General features: G+C 40.6%; 1 protein-coding gene across 8 annotated transcripts in view; it reads left to right on the top strand.

The window, feature by feature from the left end:
- The window catches only part of LOC110974873 (AT-rich interactive domain-containing protein 1A-like), a 117,697-nt gene that overhangs the window by 73,873 nt on the left and 23,320 nt on the right, over positions 1-20,504 (top strand). For 6 of the 8 annotated variants that reach the window (XM_087146645.1, XM_087146644.1, XM_087146641.1 and 3 more), the window contains 5 exons: positions 3,125-3,298; positions 6,390-6,422; positions 7,026-7,202; positions 9,341-9,608; positions 16,865-17,495. In XM_087146645.1, coding sequence (XP_087002771.1) covers positions 3,125-3,298; positions 6,390-6,422; positions 7,026-7,202; positions 9,341-9,608; positions 16,865-17,495 — 1,283 coding nt within the window. The remainder of the gene's footprint in view (positions 1-3,124; positions 3,299-6,389; positions 6,423-7,025; positions 7,203-9,340; positions 9,609-16,864; positions 17,496-20,504) is intronic. The other 2 variants (XM_087146640.1, XM_087146642.1) reach the window with 2 other exon arrangements.

Raw genomic sequence — 20,504 nt, 5'->3', positions numbered from 1 at the left:
CTCAACCCAGGTCTTAAATTGTCCAGATCCATCTTTTCATCTCTGAGCCTGGATGATATAAAGTATGTCTGCGAGCAGCTGGTCTTTAGGAAGAAGCTGCAGACTTGTCAACCTAGAGTAGACAGGGGTCCACCAGATAATTTTATCAAAGTCAACATCACTACTTCACCAATTGGTGTAAGGAAAGGGCTATCAATCTGCATTCTGCTTATATAACTGCTTTTGGGGATTTTCTCCTCCCTCTTATGAACTCAGGTCTTCAGATCTCCACTATCAAGGGTTTTAGATCAGCCATTGGTACCATACATCAGGGTTTCTATCATGACACGACACAATCTTCAAACTGATTAATTTCACATCTGCTTTAAGGCTTGTTTTATAGATCAACCCCCTCACAAGTAGCTCATTTCCTTCTTGGGATTTGGATACCAATCTTACATCCCTATCCAAGGCTCCCTTTGAACCAGCAAGGGGTTTATCTTCATCAGTTTACGATAAAAACTACATTTTTATTGGATGCCTGCAACAGCTCAAGGGAGAAGTGAGCTCCACACTTTGTTTATAGAACCAGGACATATTCGCTGGGAACCAGGCGGAGTATGCCTCAACCCACAGATGCAGTTTCCTACCAAGAATCAATCAGATAATTTCTCTCCCCAAGATATCTTCATGCCAAGCTTGACAATACTTTCATTGGTGGTAGAGGATTGATGGTGGTGTCATGTGGGAGCCCCCAAGTACTACAATGCTCACACTCGGCCATTACAAGGGGATACCAAGCAGCTGTTCATCAAAACAATCCAACCATATCATCCAGCGTCTGTGACCACAATCACACAATGGATTTCGGTGGCAATAAGTCCTAGCGATAATGGAGGATCTCATTCTAAAGCCCACGAGACATGTAGCATGTCAACCTCTTGAGCCCACCTGCTAGAGTTTCTATTTCAGATATCATAAAAGTAGCCTGCTGGAAGAACCCATCCACTACTATATCACGCTACTTGAATTAAAGATGTGGTTCAAGCTGAAGGATTTACGGGTAGGAAAATCCTCCAGGTGGTTGGCAGATCAGCAGCCCACACAACCCTGAAAAGTTAGTCACAACTAGATAAGCAATTCCTAGGTATGTTTAAACAACCTTTACATGTATCTGAAGGTTCAGTTTAGACCTTCTGTTCACCCTCATAAGTATGTAATGGTGTTACTCTACAAATGTAGGTAAACAGAGGTGAGTTGTTTATGTAATGGAATTCCCCAAAATCAAAGGGATTTACCAGTGTGGTAAAAAAAAACACACCTCTGGTTATCATGCCCCCAGCTTAAAAAAAGACAAGTCTTTGTGTTACAGCCCATTCCCACTTGATCCACCAATCGAGAGATCTGATCCAACTTTTGCCAAATTGCTGGATCAGATCCAGTAATTGTGTGTAGTAGGAACGCTAACCGTTATAAGGTGGATCAGGATCAGATCCATCTTTCTTGATCCTCCTCTGGAGCAGGATACAGATCCCCCAATTGGTGGATCTGATCCTGCAATTGGCGGATCACGATCAGATGGGAACGCAAAAGGTGGATCTGATCTGGCAATTTGACATGTCAACATCCGTCGGTGCACGAGTGGGGTGAAACTTTTGCAGTCTGATGAACAAAGAAATATGTTTTTTGGCATGTAGCTCATGTGAAATTTTTAACATGCACAGCATGCGCAATAAATAACAGCTGAACTATGGGCTAGCAAAATGTGTAATCACGCATGCGCAATGCATGCATGCAGTGATGTGTGCCTTGCCCTTTCACAATTTTTGTTGCGCATTCGTCCGTTTCTTAACCTTTTTCATTTGTGTAATTTCAATTGCTTTCCATCAAAAACTAATTCCGTGGTAGCGTATAGACTGCAGCGTGTGACGGAGTATCAAAAATGGAAGCAATGTTTGAAGACACAACGTACTAGGCTGGACATTTGGTCCGATTCAAGGTCGTTAGGCAGTAGAACTCCGCACCCAAACACCGCAAATGGCTTTGTAGATCGCTACCAAATATGTGAACAATGTACGCGACTCTGGCAACTGAGGTGCAGACAACTTTGCATGATAATCACTACAAAGCCAGGAGAGTCAACCTGAAACATTCAGTAAAACGGAAGATAAATACTCAGGCCCTAGCATTTGTTATCCAACTTGCAGAAATCTTAAATTAATATCTTGCTGGTTTCGATAATTTTTAATAGCGCTTGTCTGACATTTCATTGCTGACTTCAGACATGACATCTTTGTGTGTCTCTAGTGCTACTGTATTAGAATGGCTCCTAGTGCGGCTTATTTCTCAGAGTGCTATTTTACCTACAGTACTAACTGTACTACGTGTTGCATTCTACTTTAAAACAAAGGCTTCAGGAAAACATGACTTCATTTCCAGTGAAGGCTACAAGAAAGGTGAAACATGAAAGGAGATGAACATAAATTTGACAAAATGCAGGAATTTCATGTGTTTTATTTGTTACTTTATTAGTTGCGTTTAAGTGTTGACCCAAAATCCTCGTACTGAAACATTTTGTGGGGCAGGCTGCCGTATGGTTGAATAGGCTAGAGATCGAAACACCTGGGTGGGGAATCTCGTATTGAAAACTGCTATAGTGAATGACCGCTATTACAAACATTTTGAGTGTACCTCGTTGTGTTGGTTATAAGGGAATTCCTCTGTAGATGCAACAAATTTGAGCCAAAATTGCTGATCCAAGCACACAACCCTTGTGTAGCCTTTGCTGAAGCTTCCTGGCTGGCTTCCTACAAGTTATTGACTCGTGTGAAAAAGCATAAAACTAAACATAGTAGGAATGCAGCGTTAAAATGAAGGCAAAGTAGTATCTTCAACAGCATTTTGATTCATGAGTTCTACACACGCAAGAATTTTTAAAAGAAATCTGTAGACTAATACGGCAATGAAATGTCTCTTTGACCATTACCTGTTGGGTGTTGACAACACACCTGAATACAAGCACATGTACCTTTTAAGAATGCATGTGATGTTGGTGAGGATGTGTGTGGTGTGACCACAGTGATTACATCTGTGTGAATTAGTCTATAGGAAACTTGAATATATTTCATTTGTTTGTGCTCTGAAGCAGTCTGAAACAGCATCTCGACCTTCATCTCCACCCCTTGGCCTGCTTGGGGCATCTCCTTTGGGTTCCCCGGGAGCCATCAGCAAATCTTCACAAGAGGAAAGTGCACCGAGTCCTTCCCCGAGTCTACTCAACAAGTTACCCGCTAGCCCTGCAAACAAACCTCCCAAACGGGTAGGTATCATTTGCTTTTCTTACACTCTTACGCAAGTGCATAGTGAAAGTTTGTAAACTGCCTGCAAGTGTTTGGGAATGCAATACACATGTTCACTTTATGATGGGTCAATAGAATAACAGAGACATACACTTCGATAATGAAAACAATACACTGAATATACTTTGCAAAGCAGTTGGTATGCATTGAAGTGCAACATTTTTCACTACAGTTGTGTCGAGACCAGTGAAGCATACAATACATTGAAATCGAGGGGCTACCTGGGAATGGGAAGCAGTGTTGGCACATTTCACCTTCTTTGCTAAATATGCCGAGTATTTTCAAGCAGATGGGGAAAATTTCATTTTGTCTCATACGAAGTCATTTGTCACATAACTTTCCATTCAACGTGAACTGCTAATTTTTACTAAGAGATTATTGCACATGGTTTGAGATATTTGTATGCTTGCACTCTGTATGCTTTGGAGTGTGAGATAAACCTCGTGCCACAGAAATGGGTGCTGTGCAATTACTGCAGTGGTTAGTTTGATATCATTGTTGTCATAGAGGCACTGAACATTGCCAGTAGCTCCTCACAGCATCTGGCCATTTCTAACCAAAATCAAGGGGGTTAATGGTGGTACTGGTATATACAAAGGTAGGTGTCACCCCAAATGGACTTTTTAAAGGATTCTAAGTCTAATAAACTTATGTTCCCTAATAAAGAATAATACAAAGATACCTACTTAAAAAAGAGTGGCAAAAAATCGAGGGAAATCAACCCTCGGCCACTTGATTAGGCTAAAGGCATCTGTAGTTAATTCTGTGGTAATCATATGGGTTTATTTTTTTACTTTGAGGGAGAGTGGGCCAGCTTGGGAGAAAAAGTAGCTGAAAAAATAAATTGCTTTCCCTCCATTTGTCTTTTGTAGGGAATTGAAGACAGTGGGTCACATAAAAAGGGTTTTCCGCTGTCAGTTGGATGCAAAACAGGGTTGCTGACAAAATGTTTTTTGCCCAACATACACAAAACAAATACAGATAACCTGATTTTTCTTTTTGGCATTTCAAAAATAAAGCTGTACAGTAGATACGTCTTGCTGCAGTGCATCAATTTGTATTCGTGCATTGCATGGTCACCAAGAAATATTGCATCCATTGTCACCAGTGGTGTACATGTAGTTCAGTGCTTTTTAAGTACTGAGATGCTCTGCCAAATTTTGAACACGGAATAAACCAGGATTACATTGGCATTTGATGGTAGATGCACAAGGGTAAGATTACAAACTAAATGCAAGACCTCAGACATTCCCAGTTTTTGTAAAATTTAATTTTTAAGGAGAAAAGTACACAGAAAGTACTTGGCCCAGTACTTTTGTCCTAAAACTTAATTTTTTATTGACCCTTACCCCAAGCCCTAATTTTCCTGCTCAGAGCCAGAATCCTCCCAAATTCTTCAATTCTGGACTGCAAAAACTACAAGTTACCAAAATCCTGCAAAATCCTCCAATTATCACTGCCGAGTATCACAATTCCTCCAGTAGGTTTACAATCACTATTATGCCAAATCATGAAAAGGGCAAGAATGTCTATTGATATACCTTCTCAGAAATGGGTATGGATTTAGAAAGGAACAGAAATTCTGAAATGTACCCTTACACCTTTGCTGGCACTATGAATAAACAAAACTCATTGAGCGCACCACTATGAATAAACAAAACTCACTGAACGCACCACTATGAATAAACAGAACTCATTGAGCGCACCACTATGAATAAACAAAACTCATTGAGCGCACCACTATGAATAAACAAAACTCATTGAGCGCACTATGAATAAACAAAACTCATTGAGCGCACCACTATGAATAAACAAAACTCATTGAGCGCACCACTATGAATAAACAAAACTCATTGAGCGCACCACTATGAATAAACAAAACTCATTGAGCGCACCACTATAAAACACAGATTAACGAGCCATTACAAAATTTTCGTAAAAATAAGATAATCAAGAAGTAAATTGCAAATCATGTCACCCATTTTATAAGGAAAACGGCTCATGACACCATTAATTGTCAGTAACTTTTTAACATGTTATGTTCAATGCAGTTAAGCTTGGTCTCATTTTGAAGCTAAGGTTATCTCTTTGAGATACGCTACAGTTGATTGGGCAGATGCTCACCAATCAATTTTAAAGGCAGTTTCAAAGGTGATCTTCACCTTAAAACACACTGCTTCCCGACCCGATGGAATGACCCAGATACTAATGCCTAAATTTAAAAGAGTTGTGTCCACTGACATATTTTATGGGTGCCAGAAATAATTTCAATGTTGAAGAATTTGCCTGAAAAATCCCTCCCCCCCCACAGCAGCTTTGTAGGGGAAGAAAATGAGATGGACATGAAATGGTTAAGAGTTGCACTTTCCTGTTCCCCTATTTTGCAGATTCTATCTGATATTTACTGTCACAATAAAGATTGAATGTCGGTTGTAATTGCTCACTGTTCAATACATTTGTTTCTTAATATAATTTTGTCAAACTATGACAGATCGGTGTACATGCACATTTAATTTCTCCCTGATTAAATCACTTTACATTTGCCATTTGATTTTTTTCCTTTTATTTGGCAGTTAAAATTTAACATTGAGTTGGCACATATTTTAAGTTACTAATATAGTGAAAGGAATAAATCAGGCATGTAGCCAGAAATTTTCTTGGAAAGGAAGGTTGAGGCATTCTTGGGTACTACGTGTATGTAGAGAAACAAATATTCATACATAGTTTTAAGACAAAACCAATATGTGCAGTAAATCAAATGAGATGGATCAAGGGAAACACTTCCTTTTCCATCTTCTGGCTATGTGACTGTAACAACCTCAGTTCAATCCCAAACAGAAAAAGTTTGGGTGCTTGCATGTACACACTGCTCTGTGTAGAATCTAATCACCACCACAATGAATAATTAATTTCCAAGAGCTACTGTAAAAGATGGTGAAAGTATGGTTTGAGATGGTTGTAACATGATATGCACTAAGTGGTGTGTCCTGCATGGAGTTGAGGCAGGGGTGACTGCACTGACACTCTCTCTCTCTCTCTTTTTTCCTTCAGTCCACTTCCACCAAGCCTTCGGTGCATGAACAGGTACGACCATGCACTCTTTAAATTCTTTTCTATCTGAACTGGGTTTCTTCAGTCTTGCTCTTTCTCTGTGTCTCTATTTGAGAAGGTCATCTTGGTGTTTGTTCATTTGTCATATCTATGTTTTTACTTTGATTAATTTGGGTTCTATGTAGCATATGTGGCACAATGCGGTAACCCAGTTGTGCTTGGTCAAAATATAATGCTGTGGTAACCGTAACCCTTTAGGTGTGTGAAAAACTCTCTTGAAATTAGACAGCTAAAGTATGTCTCGACTGTTAAGGATACTAAAATTGAGCACTTTTATTAATATTAACATATTATCTACATAGTGATCTGTGAGCTGTTTTAACTGTCAACCTTTATGTATAAAAAAGATGTACTAAAACAACCCTAATGTACTAAAAATGCCTGTCCTAAAATTTACTAATACAAACTCCACTTGAGTGTAAATCAAATTGGTCATTCAAACACATAAACTGTAATTTAGTTTCAATTCCATAACAAGTAACATTTTGTGCAGTGATATGAATAACAAAATCCACTTGCGCTTGAGATTGAGAAGATAATCGTCATTTGTTTGTTTTTGTTCCTATGCACCAACAGCTGATGAAGTTGTACGACCTATGTGACCATCCAGACCGCAAACCTTTCTTAGACGCTGTGTTTAGACTGATGGAAGATCGGGGTCAACCTATACGAACTATGCCACAGATAAGCACACATACATTGGATTTATTCAAGCTGTACCATGCAGTCAAAGAGAGAGGAGGCGTGGTCAAGGCGAGTATTTTGTGGAACTTGACCTATAACCAAGATGCATAATGTGTCTACGTAATGGTCACATGCACACCTAGTGCAGGAGTTTGGTAACACCAAATGCAGAAATACACTTGAGAATGAGTCTTTCTGTTGGACTGCAACTGCCTCAGTTTGCCTCAAAGCTTTCATTCTTACACTTGATTTACTTAAATACAAATGTCAGAACCAAAAGTCCAGCTTGACAGTGCATGATTAGTAGTGTTGGCATGTGTTTAACCTCCTCCACCATTTGTAAATTTAGTGTTTCTGTGGTAAGTATATCTAGACCAATGCTTAGATGCACTTTTTTCTGCTTGATAAACATATAAGAATTGATCTTCCATATTAAAACTATGTCAGGCATCAATATAACAGTGTGCGCTAACCTTACATACCTAGTGTGGACTTGTGAACAAAAGATGTCCACATTATGCAGGAAAGGGATACGTTTTGTGGATTTACACGTCCACAGGACGTTTCGTCTTCTCTGAAAAAGAAGTTTAGAGGCATTTTGGGATAGTGGTCATCTGTAGTAAAAGGAAGAGGAACAGTTGGGGAAACCTTTTACAAAAATCCAGCTGAAAATCATGTTCCCAGTTTAAGAAAAATGAGTATTTTCACTGAGGTTTTTTAACTGCACGAAAAGAAAGGAATGACCACAGTAGGTATGTAAGGTAAGTGCTTGTGTGTGGGTGTGTTTGCGTGCAAGCACTGCTGTGTGCATAGAGTCAGTGCCGCTGATGCAAAAATGTTTACTGTAGGGATTATCTCTGAGAAGTAGAAACAGACATTAAAAATAAATTCCAGGGATGCATTTCTCAACGTAGGCCTACATTAGACAAGAGAAAACTGAACAATTTTCTAGGTACATCAAACAGGACCATGACTGTGTCTACAGACTGTAATAACTATTAAGTTTTCTTAAAGGTAGTGTGCACCAGTGGTAAAATCCACCAAATCAGATTACCGTATTCTCCTCATAAGAAAGTACATTAGGGGTGTGAGAATTTAACTTAGATGTCGACCCTAAATTTCAGCTTTTTTGTACTTCTGGTATGTTCGAAAGTATAACCAGCTGGAGGATTGAGGTGGGTTAGGGTTAAGCATGATCATGCGTGCCGTGCATATAGACGTACTCGTTTCAGTGTCACAGACGCGAGTCAACTACATTCCTGGATGAAGTTTTTTCACGAATCTGCGACACTACATGTACATTGTTGAGGACGTGCATTACCCTTAGGTAAATTCACTGATTACCCCTGGCCATTGAAAATTGCTCCTTTTTTAAGGGAAAGAGAACCTATCATGGCTGTTTCCTACCCTGACCCCATGGATGTTGTTCGCTTACTACAAACGCCCTGTAATTCATAGATTTTTTCAAGATGAATTACAAGTTCATAGATTTAATCGTTGCAAATGCCATACTTGTTTTTCACAAAGCAGTTGACTCAAACATAAAACAAGTGAGTGGAATGAATGCAAGTTGCAGTGACTAGTACACACCATAATCAGCCAATCTTGGGAAATTGCGACAATCAATGGTGTACACTACCTTCAAATTAATCGTGATTATGGATTCAAATGTAAAAATACCTATTGCTTCGGTTAAAGGGAAAAAATTCACTTCTGAAAAAAGTTACAATTTTCTCATAGCATGCTTGATCATAATAAGTTTATTTTATGAGTTTTTATGTTGTTTTCAGGGGTAATCTAGATGCCTGAAATCACTTGAACATGACGAAAGGATTGTGATTGGGTACACATTTCCAACTCCTTTATGGCAACATTTTCAATTTTTCCAGAGCCAGGTTTTAACCAGGAACAGTTTAAAAGGCTTCTTACTAAAGAGAAGAAAGCTTACAGTGAAGGTTAATTATTCAGCTTAACTGTCATTTGACCTATTGAGTGGGCCGTGACAGAATCATGGATTCAGTTGTTTTGTAGAGTAATTTGAGAATATTGAAACCTTTGTATTTCATGATATTGGTTTAAGTGTTGGAACAGGTGTGATGTGCACCTAAACTAAAGAGTTTCTAATAGATGTAGACACTATTGAGGGTTAGGGTAGAAACATTGATACGAATTTCACTAATGCCATTCATTGCTTTCTTATTCTGCAGGTTTCTAAGAACAAGCAGTGGAAGCAAATTGCCATGTATTTGACAGTTGGCAGCTCCAATAGTGCTGCTTTCACCCTGAAGAAAAATTACATCCGATACCTTCTACCATTTGAGTGCTTCCATGATAGGGGTGGGGTGGACCCACAGGTGATCATGGCTGAGATTGATACAAGTAAAAAGAAAAGTAGTAGTAGTAGTGCCAACACTAGCAGCAGTGATTCGTCACATCACCACACACCTGCAAACCCGGTACTGGATAACATACCAGGTAAAGTTATTCATAGAAACCTTGCTTGCTCCACAAAAAGTTAGTTTTCAGAAATTACTCTTACTGCCTTTATTCTGTGAATTTAGAGTCATAGAACCATGTCATTGAGGCTGAGGACGAACCCAAACTGAACCAAACCATAAAAATTTATCTACAAGGGTGTGAAATCTCCACTTTTTCGCCGATTTCCATTTCTTTATTGAGTATGCTGAATTTCATTTTCTGCTTTTTTTGGTTACTGATGGGCCAGATTTTCCTGGTTCGTCTTCCTTACACAAGCACCAATTCTGTTTTTTTCTTTTTTACCTATCTGACGGCCAGATTTCCGGTCACCAAACAGGTGCAAAACCACAGTACTGGAGCACTGTAATGCACGCGATTGAATCTACTGTACATGTGGGTGCTACTGTACATGTGTACGGTGTATACAAATCTGGACAGGCATTTTCGGCGCAGCTCAAAGCACAAGCCTTGTGTGTAGACAGCATCCTGGGGCTTTCCGTTCATTGTGTTGTGAGTGGCTGCAAATGAAATATCAATAGTCATATATGTTTCAGTGGGACTTGTTACAGCCATTCCTGCATTGACTTCCAAGTGTAGAAAATGACTGTCTGCGCATTACACTTCGATCAAGAATACCCTAGACAAAGGTTCTTCATTCGGTTGCCTGAAGTTTCAGTTCTATACCATGCTACATAATACACTGTAGTTAATACACAGAACATCTGTCAGGTCAAGCTCTCATAAAATATTTGTCTCAGCTCAGTATGTGGGGTCTATTCCAGGCCATGAATTTCTTTTTTTTAGGGCACTGCCATTTGGCATTGGTGGACGGGATGAAATAAAGGGCACAATGCCAGACGTGAGAGCATCAGCATACCAAAGTTCTGGGCATTAATGCCATCCCGATATTTTTGCATGAAAATCAATATTCATTCAGCCTGGCCTAAGAAAAAGTAGGATTGGGCCTACGCATTATACCTGAACATGGCCGTGATTAGTGCCAAACCAGCAGCTGATTAATGAAAGGCTTTGGCCCGGTTTGACTTGTAGCCATTCTGTCCTTGGCATTTTGCCTCCTACAAAAACTGACCAGGCCAGCATGGCCAGTCAGCTGAGTGATTTTGCACACAACAACGTACGTGAGAATAAAGGTAGTCCCGATCAATGTTCATTGCAGTGCAGCTTGTGATGCTAAACTGCAGAAACTACATTGTGGTGTTAGTTAAAATAACATTAAAATTGTCCTGTGTGCATGAAAAACATGGAGCTCTTGAAATACCGTTAACATGTACACGTTGATGAGCACTTGGTTTTAGAGCAACATTATCGCATGGTACATTAAAATACTAGGCTCGGGCATGCGCTGTTATGTTAAGTCGTTGGATAGGCCGGGGGTGTTGCCTCGCAACACTGTGCCATGCTTGCGATCATGCAGTGTGCATGGCAAGGGCAATGCTGGGCGGGCCGCCGGTGTGCAGCGGGCTGAGTGTACGATATCCTTACATACACACAGTGCATGCCATGCATTTGGATGGCGTGGTGTGGAGTTATGGTCAAATGTGAACGATCATAGAGCAATGTGTATGTCGCTTTCCATGCCACTGTCGGTGTACCTTGCTGAACGGGGGCAGTCGATATGCACGGTACGGCAAAGGTCAGAATTTTAGCCGACCCACTAACACAATCAGTGGACCTGACACACTGTTCAATACAATACGGTTTTTACTGTGCAATGCTGGTCCAATGCACAATAAGTCTGACCCTGGACCACAAAGGTGACGGGCTATATGTAGAGAACCACTGCACACACGGACCGTCACTCCAGCCTTGTGTATGTGTGCACATATACATGTACACTGTGTGGCAGTGCACTAAATAAGTGTGAAATCATGTAGCACCAGGTCAGCAAGATGACCGTCATTAAGTATTGAAATATGTATGATACAGCCGTTTTCTTATAGTTTGGGTCAAGCAAGTGTCAGTCGAATTACATCTGAAAAAAGTCAAATTTCAGTGAAACGGGCCAGTGGTCCACCTTGTGTCTTTGGATAATACCAAGCTTTTTCCAAATGTAAGCTTTGAATTTAAACTCACAGGATCAACTGAAGTGAAGACGACACTTTTCCTCCTGGTTCTAACGCTAGATCAATTTTAAGCAAATCCGGACTGTACGAGATACTTTTTCACAAATAAACAGTTACCACCAAAGAAATCCATTCCTCAGCCAGAACTATTATAACAAGCTGATTTCCAATGAAGTATTTCTTAATTTAGGGATATTTAGTTTGTGTATCAGACTTCCAGTAAATTAAAAACATCCACTGAACTTAAGTAAATTTTAACTTGACTTTTTCAGCGGCCCACATTATGTACAACAGACATTGTGCCGTGACCAAGTAATCACGAAACTACACTTGCCCCAGTGCGTTCATCCCAACCGCCAATCACAATCAAAATGACTGTATTGCATATTCATTTCAATACATCTCCAACAAATGCAAAGCTGCAGCCCTTACACATCACACTACATGCATATTTATGAAGCTCACATGGGTGCTTCTTTGTCGTTATGTGCAGCCGGTGCATGTGCGTGCAGACCTAGTCTGGGGCCAAGACGGCAGAACTCAATGGCATAACTTGTGCCGCACGTGCGGATTTTTATTGCACCCTCTCGTGACTTCATTTCGCCAATCGACGGCTCATTTTACTGTCTTGGGAATCTCCTACAAACTGTTGAACTTTTTCTTTAGTTTTTTCACCATTGATAATGGCTGCGATCAATGCATTGGAACAAGGAGCGAAGAAGTAAGCCCATGAAAGACTTCCTATAACAAAATTGAAGAAATTACAAGCTGATGCTATTGATGTGAATCCGTTTCAATGCTCCCACAGCCTTTTTTGCATCCTATTTTGCATCCAAGGGTCAATTGGGAATATTCATATTAAAGTACTATTTTGCATACAAAGGTCACGCCTCGGTTGTAGGAGATTCCCAAGACAGTAGAAGGAGCCGTCAATTAGTGAAATGAAGTCACGAGAGAGTGCAATAGAAATCGATGCTCGCGGCATATATTACGCTTGATCGAGTCCACTTCCAAGTTCTTGGCCCAAGACTAGTGCAGACTCGACTTCCTGTTACAAATTCAGTACAATCTTTGCCATTTAGTTTGGTCGTAATTTTGTCACAGGCTGAGCGATTTCTTTGGGTAGATTTTCCAGCTGCAGGGTCAAAAATTGAAAAATCCCCACTTCACATTGAATTTACATTGACACGATTTTGAACACACTGAGCTTGAGTACAGCAAGTATGGCAACAACTGTCTGTGTGTATGTTAGGATTGCCGCTGTGAGGGCCGTCTTGACTAAAATATGATTAGCAGACCAGCGAGGTTAAACCTGTATGTACAAAATAGATTTCTCTAATTTTGGAAACTGCTTTGTCACAAAACTGCTAGTTATAATAGTCGGGGTTGAAACAATTATTTCATGCTCGAATATTTTCTGTGCCTGATTCAAAGGTTTTTGGAGTGATTCAGGCATACAACCATTAGTGTTGCCTACATGGCACTTTCGACTATCCTGTATGACCAAACAAAAAGCTTTATCTTTGAAAATGACTTGGTGATGCCTGCTACATACAAGGTAAACTAATGACCATTTTCCCTGGAATCTGAAGATAACGTGAGCTGCAGTCAAATGGAATACTTTTTGTTATGGGAAACTAGGAAAATGACTGCTTCAGTCATCAAAGGCCTGGCTGTTGTGGGGTTTGTGTGTAGCATGTGTATGTTTCTGCTCGGCAGATCCGATTGCGGTGTTGGCATTCTCTGTGATCCAGGAGTCAGTGTGTTTGTGTTTGCGGTTAAGTCTTTTCGTGTCTGTTTGACTCGATACATGCTAAGTATATTTGCGTGTCTGGATAAGAAAACACCAACGGGAATGCTTGTATTTTCACCTCGAACGCATCTTTAGTTCAGTGACAGTCATGCACTGCTTGCACATTGGACATGGTTAGCTTTGTCCCTTTAGTAGCTCAGCAGCCTTAAAAACAAGGCTGCCGAGCTTGCATGGAATGCGGCAAGTGGTGCCAGCACCTGCTTGCCTTTGTGATTGTCAAAAACGACCAGAATTTTATAGCAGTGCCATGCGTTCAAAGTATGCACATTGTAGTGAACCGTCTGAACACGCACCTCATGCGAGTCGATTTGTGCTTGCTGAACCACACACCACATGCTGATGGTTAGCGTGCTGAGCACATTTATCACACATCCTTGAATTCAAGACTCATGTCAGTCAGTGGTTCCCAATCACAGTGATTGTATGAATAGGAATATTGTACACAGCAAGCCAGGAACCTACTACACCATGGTCGTGCACGTGTGTTTTCGCAGGACGAGCTGTCGATCAGTCTACAATGTAATCGTGTTGTTTGGAGTAAAAAATCTCATGTCATTCAACAAATTTCTTCAAAATATGGAAAATTCAAATTTCATAAAGAGCAGACAACTTAAAAGTTATAAACAATAAAAAAGAAGTGGAACTGGACATGGCTGCAAGAGAAGAGAACCCCAGTCAATATACACTCCACTCACTACACTCGGTCGTTCACCTCAATGCTGTTTGCCATGATTAAAAAAGTTTCATGTTTTTAAGCAGACCCTGTGGCATCCCTTTTAATATCCAGCATCGAGTATGAAATGGCTTCAATAGATATTTTCCACTGAGGTTAAAAGTGAATTTGGCTCATTGCATGTTTTTTCTGAAGACTGTCGTACGGTATTGATCAGCTGCTGTTCTCAAAACAGACACTGTTTCAATCTTAAATTCCTACATAAAAAAATTAAGTGTAACCAAAAGCAAGACTAACTGCATCATTCTAATGATCTCAATGCAAACATGATTTTAATTCAATCTCTGTAACCTTTGGATTTTTGACACATTTTTCTCACTCAAAGCATAACTTCTACTTCTCACCGTGGATCTCCTTTTGATTGTGAAAAACAATTACATGTAATATTCATGTGGAATTACAAGGCAGCTAAAATGTCGTTAAAAGTCAAGCAAACAAGATGATTCTGGGTATGGTTATGACGCCAATACTCACTGTTCATATTCATATGCACTTTGGCTGTTGTTAAACTGTCTACTTCACAGAGTGCTGAAAACAAACCAAAGACACTGTGAGAATTATTTGCAGAGCTACATGAGGTGAATAAAATAACCTTATCAAGATCCATTTAATCCACGATGCGAAAGCCCTCCCTAGAAAGTTTGCAATTTCCCCATTTCTTATCATTCCTGCTGAAAATGATGTGTCATAGCCCATAGAAATGATCAGATTGTGCGCCAGTGTAACGCTATATGTGTTTGCGTGGTTTTGTTATGTCCCCTGAGTGAATTGGTAATAGCCAAGTACATCGGTCGGTTGTGAGCCGTCTATTAAGATGGTGCATTGCATGCGATACGGCATGTATCAAGTTTGTGTTATTTCATGAAATATTTTGTATCATGAAGTGACATCACAAAATATAGGTACTGTAGCACATGAAAATGTTTCATGTGTCCCAAATAAATGTTTCACAGCCAGACTACATATTGCCTGTTTGTTTCACACAGATCTGGATGGCGATTAGTGATTTCAAAGCTGGTTTGCGCTATCCATGAAGTGGGCTCTTGTGTCAGTGAACCAACGTCAGATCAGTGGATCGCAATCCAGATCTGCATGAAACAAACAGGTCCATTGTAGGCTAAAGCAGAAGAACTTCCATAAACATTTTAACTGGCTGAGCCAACATTATTACACAGATTCTTTTCACTCATCAAAGATATATGCTGTAGTAGTGTAGACATGGTAGGATTGGCAGGTTCAGTCCAGATGTGCCCCAGGAACCCATTGAATTGTGCCCAAAGAACGTTCTATTGTCATTAGTCTGTCTAAAGGTTTTGGGAACAAAAGCTATTCTGCTTCACTCAGCACCTATCATTGCTTAATTACCTTCACATGTCATGTAAACTTAACTACGGTAACATTCATTGATGTTAATGTAGACCCTCGTTATAAATTTTCTCATTGTTAATCTTGTATTGAGGTTATTAAGGGGTCGTCCAGAGTTTTCAACTTTTCACAGTAGTACACAGCGTACTATTTTTCACCCCCCCTGAATTAACACATATCTTTATTTTTCTGTTGGTATCCTGAAAAACTCCCATAAGCACTACATTGTTGGAAAGTGCCTATTATTAAGCATACAGACATGCATTTTTAAAAACCTTCATGTTCTAAAAATAAAAAGTTTCAATATGAAAAAACATTGTTTAGACACATTATTGATAAAGAAATGTTTTTTTCATCAAGGTTTAAGCAATTGACAGTAAAAAGTTTTGAGTGAAATTCTTGCTGGATGGAACTGGAAGATAGGCTTGAGGGCATGGCCATGGCTTGAGACACCATGACTGTATAATGATGATCTCGTGCATGTCCCCAGTACCACGATAACATTATTTTGGTAAAAATAAATATCGTGTTGGAAACAATGCACCATGATGTCAAAAGGTTATTTAGTACACATACGTGTACTGCTGGTGTATCGTGCTATCGGCTCGCGCTCATAGGCTGGGCTTCACATACAGTGTTTGTGTACAAAGCAGCATATTAGTGCAGTGTGTATTGGGCCGTGCCACGGCGGGTAGACCTACAGTACATGGAAACTACATGTACACCCACAATGCTTGCAAACCTTTGCGGATTTACCCTCCATCAGAAACAGCTTTCAGCGCGTGACTGGTGCTTACGTGTAATACTTGCTTTTTCTTAATTTTCACGTATTGCATATACATTGTAAATGAGAATACTAAACAAATCAACATTTTTGGGACCCAAAAAGTGGTACGACCCCCCACCCCTGTATGCTGAAAATTTGAAAACTTTGGATGGCGCCTAAGCATGATGTTGAAATTAATATTTAGAATATATACATGGATTTTATTCGTTTTTAACTGATGACTACTTTCCAAACTGACAGATGCTATATACTCTTCTACCCTCATTCTGTGCAGAATCTTTAGGCTGTGAGTCACAAAATGAATTCAGTCATGTTTTCCACCAGTGACATACGGCGCCACACATCGGTTGGCCGCAGGAGGCTGCAATGTATCCATGTGCAGCACGGACTGGGGCACACCGTTTGAAAAATAATTTGAATGTTGTTCCTGAATTGTGATTAAAGGGACATTGATTATCTTCTTTTTAACAGGTCCAGGACCACAGGACTTCCATGGTGGCCCACGTGACATGTATCAACAACGCCCTCATCCAGGAGGTAAACCCATGAACCAGATGCACCCGTTCCCTCAGCCCATGCATAACAATATAGGTCGTGGTATGTCACCTATGCCTAATAACATGATGCCGATGTCTAATGATACCACCAGCAATAGTGTGACGGTGCGAGACCCTTTTTCAGATGCTGATTTGCAATCATCAGGTACTTTTCAAGGTGTTCGACCAGGCCAAGGGTCTTTCCCACAAGGAATGGCTCAAAATTCAGTTGATGGGACGTACGTCGCTGGCATGAGTCAGTATCGTAACAACACAATGGGAGCTGGAGGAGATGCATTTAATAACATGGCTACCCACCCACCTACCAGTGGACATCCCACTGGGGAACCTTTTCCTAGTGGAATGCGGAACAATACCATGCCTGGCAATGATCCGTATACATCAGGTAGAAGAGACTCCGTGCCTGTGCCTGATGGCTTCAATAGAAGGACTACTAATATGCCTGGTGCTGAGCCTTTTCCTGTCAATAATCGTGCAGCTGGAATGCCAATGAGTCAGGGAAACACTGGGCAGTTCCCTTATGGTCCACCTTATGAAAGGGAAAGGTAAATAGACACAGGTTTTCTAAGTGAGGCCTTTTTATAGAGTCTTACCTTCACACCATTTGACTGAAGGAAAGTTTAACCCTTTTGCGACGGATGATGGTAAGAGCCGCCGTAAAAATTGAAATCCTCAGCCTGCTTTTCAGCTATTATCTTCGGCCCACGCTTGAGCAAACATGGTGAAAGAAGGCAGACCCTGGCTCTTGTATATATGGTGATTGGCCTTTGTGTGTAGCCCAGAAATGAAAAGACCGAATTTGCATCATAATCACCAGCTTCACAATAGTCCCCACTTTGAAAAGAGGCAATGGGAATGTGGAAGCGTGAGTAGAGCCGCATACCACCGAACAATGAGCCTTTTCACTGTGTAATTCAAAGCGTGCAAAGCATGCAGGGCCACAAACCGAGAATTTGCGATTTGGCAGGTGGCCTTTCTGGCCAAGCGAGGCTGGAATTCTCAGAGTCGGCTTTCAGAAAATAGTTCCCGTCGTCAAGGGGTTAACATCAAATTATTAACACACGAGAAAACAAAGCTGGAAGGAAATCACTCGATAGGTCCTGTGTAAATATTAACACAATATTGCCACAAAATTGAAAGGTTGAGGGAGGGCCGACACCGCATTCCCATGTCTCTTAATTCTTTTATCATGCTTATTTGTTTCATTGTAATCCAATCTCTTTTGATAGTTGTCATTCATATCAGCTTTGTGATTGTTTTGTGTTCATCTGCTGCTCTCAATTTTCAGTCCCTGTTTATTTACTGTCCTCCCAATCTTTTTATCGTCTCACTTTTGGGATGATTAATAACTGTTTCATTTCTGTTCGCTTTTTTATGTTTGCTGGCATAACCACCAATAACTCATTCTGTGCTGATGATCTTTACCAGAATACCTGTTCTACTTTGAGCGCAGTGATTTATGATGGCTCAGTGTTTCTACTCCTAATTGGTTTTCCAGGTAGTGTGGAAAAACCTTTGTTTTTCTTCTTAGGGCAAGGATAAAAAGTAGTTTTCCCATTCTGACACGCTCGGGCGCATTTCTCCCATTCAGCACAGGGATTAAATAAATAATAAAGTAGACCAACTCAGTAGAACTCCTGGCTTAAACAAGTGCCAAGGGAAGGACCGGAGCTCATTAGAAGTTCCATTGTGTGCATCCTTTGTGATGTTAATTACCTGTTCCCCATGTGCATTTATGCCCACAATGGCAGAAGTATGCAAAATACTGCAAGTTACAATAGATGCATAACAAGCAAAGACTGGTAAAAGTGTACCTGAACACAAATTCAGTTGTGATGCTAGGGCAACTTTTTGTGTTGAATGCAATTCAACTCTGGCGAATTCCACAGCGAAGGCTTCCAGGACATCAAACTACATCACATTTGCTGAAGTAGTGATGGGATCGAAATCCGGATTTTTGGTTATCTGGTTGTTATTCTGCAATCCGGTTTTAAATTTCAAAACCAATGTCCGAAACCAAGAGAAAAAACAAACAGCAACGCAAAAAAGTTTAGAAAATGTTTATCTTTTGATAACAGTCTTTGATCATTGGTGGAAAAATCTTTTCCCAGTAGTGTCCGGCTCTCCCAAACACTCAATTCAGTCTCACTATTATGACAACAGTAACAGATCAGCTTGAACACACTGCTATTATTGCCCATGACTCTGCAAGCCGATTCTTTAGTAGACGTGTTTCAGCGCTGCAAACATCTGAGGGTTTAACTTATGAGCGCTTTTCATCCGTAGTCTACGTGTATCGATTCACCACTATAAGAACTGCCCATTGACAAACCACACCCTCGGTGTGAAGCAAATCCAGAATTATCTAATGCGACCACAGTTACCAGACTCTTTTAAGACGGCAAATGAATATTCCTCAAAGACAAACTTCAGGCACTTTAAGGGATGTGCAGCAAGTTCATCGGCAAAACTTCAACATATCAGAGCAGTGCCAAAGGACGCCGATGGTAAGTTGACTCCAATGGGTGCCCCGCGGTATAATTGAAGCAGAACATTTTAGGTGTCCAATTCCTTCGAAGATGTGTTGTAGACTTTTTGTCAAATAAACCACAGTCCTAGAGACCTTTTTCTTTGTCCTGTCAAGAATTTAGTCTTGCGGTTTAACTTGTTCGTGCTACGTACCGTAGCAAACTAAACCAGTGATTTGTATTTGGCCAGCACTTTATCTGCATTTCTAGTCTAGGTTCACCATCTGAAAAGCTTGCTTCCTGCTGCTCATAACCAACCTTTCTGTTTCCAATTTATAGTGCGATTTTCGTGTCCAGTGTTAAAACCTTAGCTCTGTCTGGATGTTGTTTGACAAAATAGATAGCTCAATCTTAAAGTGTAAGCTCTGCGGAACACAATTGAGCTACTACGGAGGATTCACTGTGACTATGCTTACCCACCTCAAGTTTAATCACAGCACCTTAATTGGTGCCGAAACTGCACCATCACGTTCGACGTTGAGTCAATCTACCATGGACTTTTTCGTCAGTCTGCAAATGTGTAAACCAGTCAAGGCAGAGAAGATTTCCCAGCCGACTCCTGTCTTCCTATTAGTTTAGTTGAAAACGGCAGTTTCGAAACCTGATTGCATTTATTGAGCCTGGGTACTCCATCCCGTACCCCAAGTCAGTGACATCCCACCTCCATGTATGTTCGCAGCAGAAAAGAAATCCGTCTCCAGCAGCTCAGAAAAACAAAGAGTGTCGCCCTAACAACTGACTGCTGGACAGCTTGAAACCAAGAGGGTTACATGACGATCCCCTTGCATTTCATCGATGATGGTGGAAGCACAAGACCAAAGTACTGGACATGTCCTCTGTGGCCATGTTTGAAGTTAATGATGATGGCACAGCAAGTGCGGCTGGGCCTCAAGTTCAACAACACACAGCTGCTGTGCTTACTAACCAGCTCGAGGGTGCCATTGATGAGTGGAACCTTGAAGGCATTGTCAGCGTTGTCATTCATGACAATGCCAGCAACATCAAGAATATTGGACAATACATCGG

This window comes from Acanthaster planci, linkage group LG15 (assembly GCF_054643075.1).
Source record: "Acanthaster planci isolate LZ-2023a linkage group LG15, COTS_SCS, whole genome shotgun sequence".
NCBI lineage: Eukaryota > Metazoa > Echinodermata > Asteroidea > Valvatida > Acanthasteridae > Acanthaster > Acanthaster planci.
Note: the sequence above shows the minus strand (reverse complement) of the source record. Positions and strands in the feature narration are given on the sequence as shown.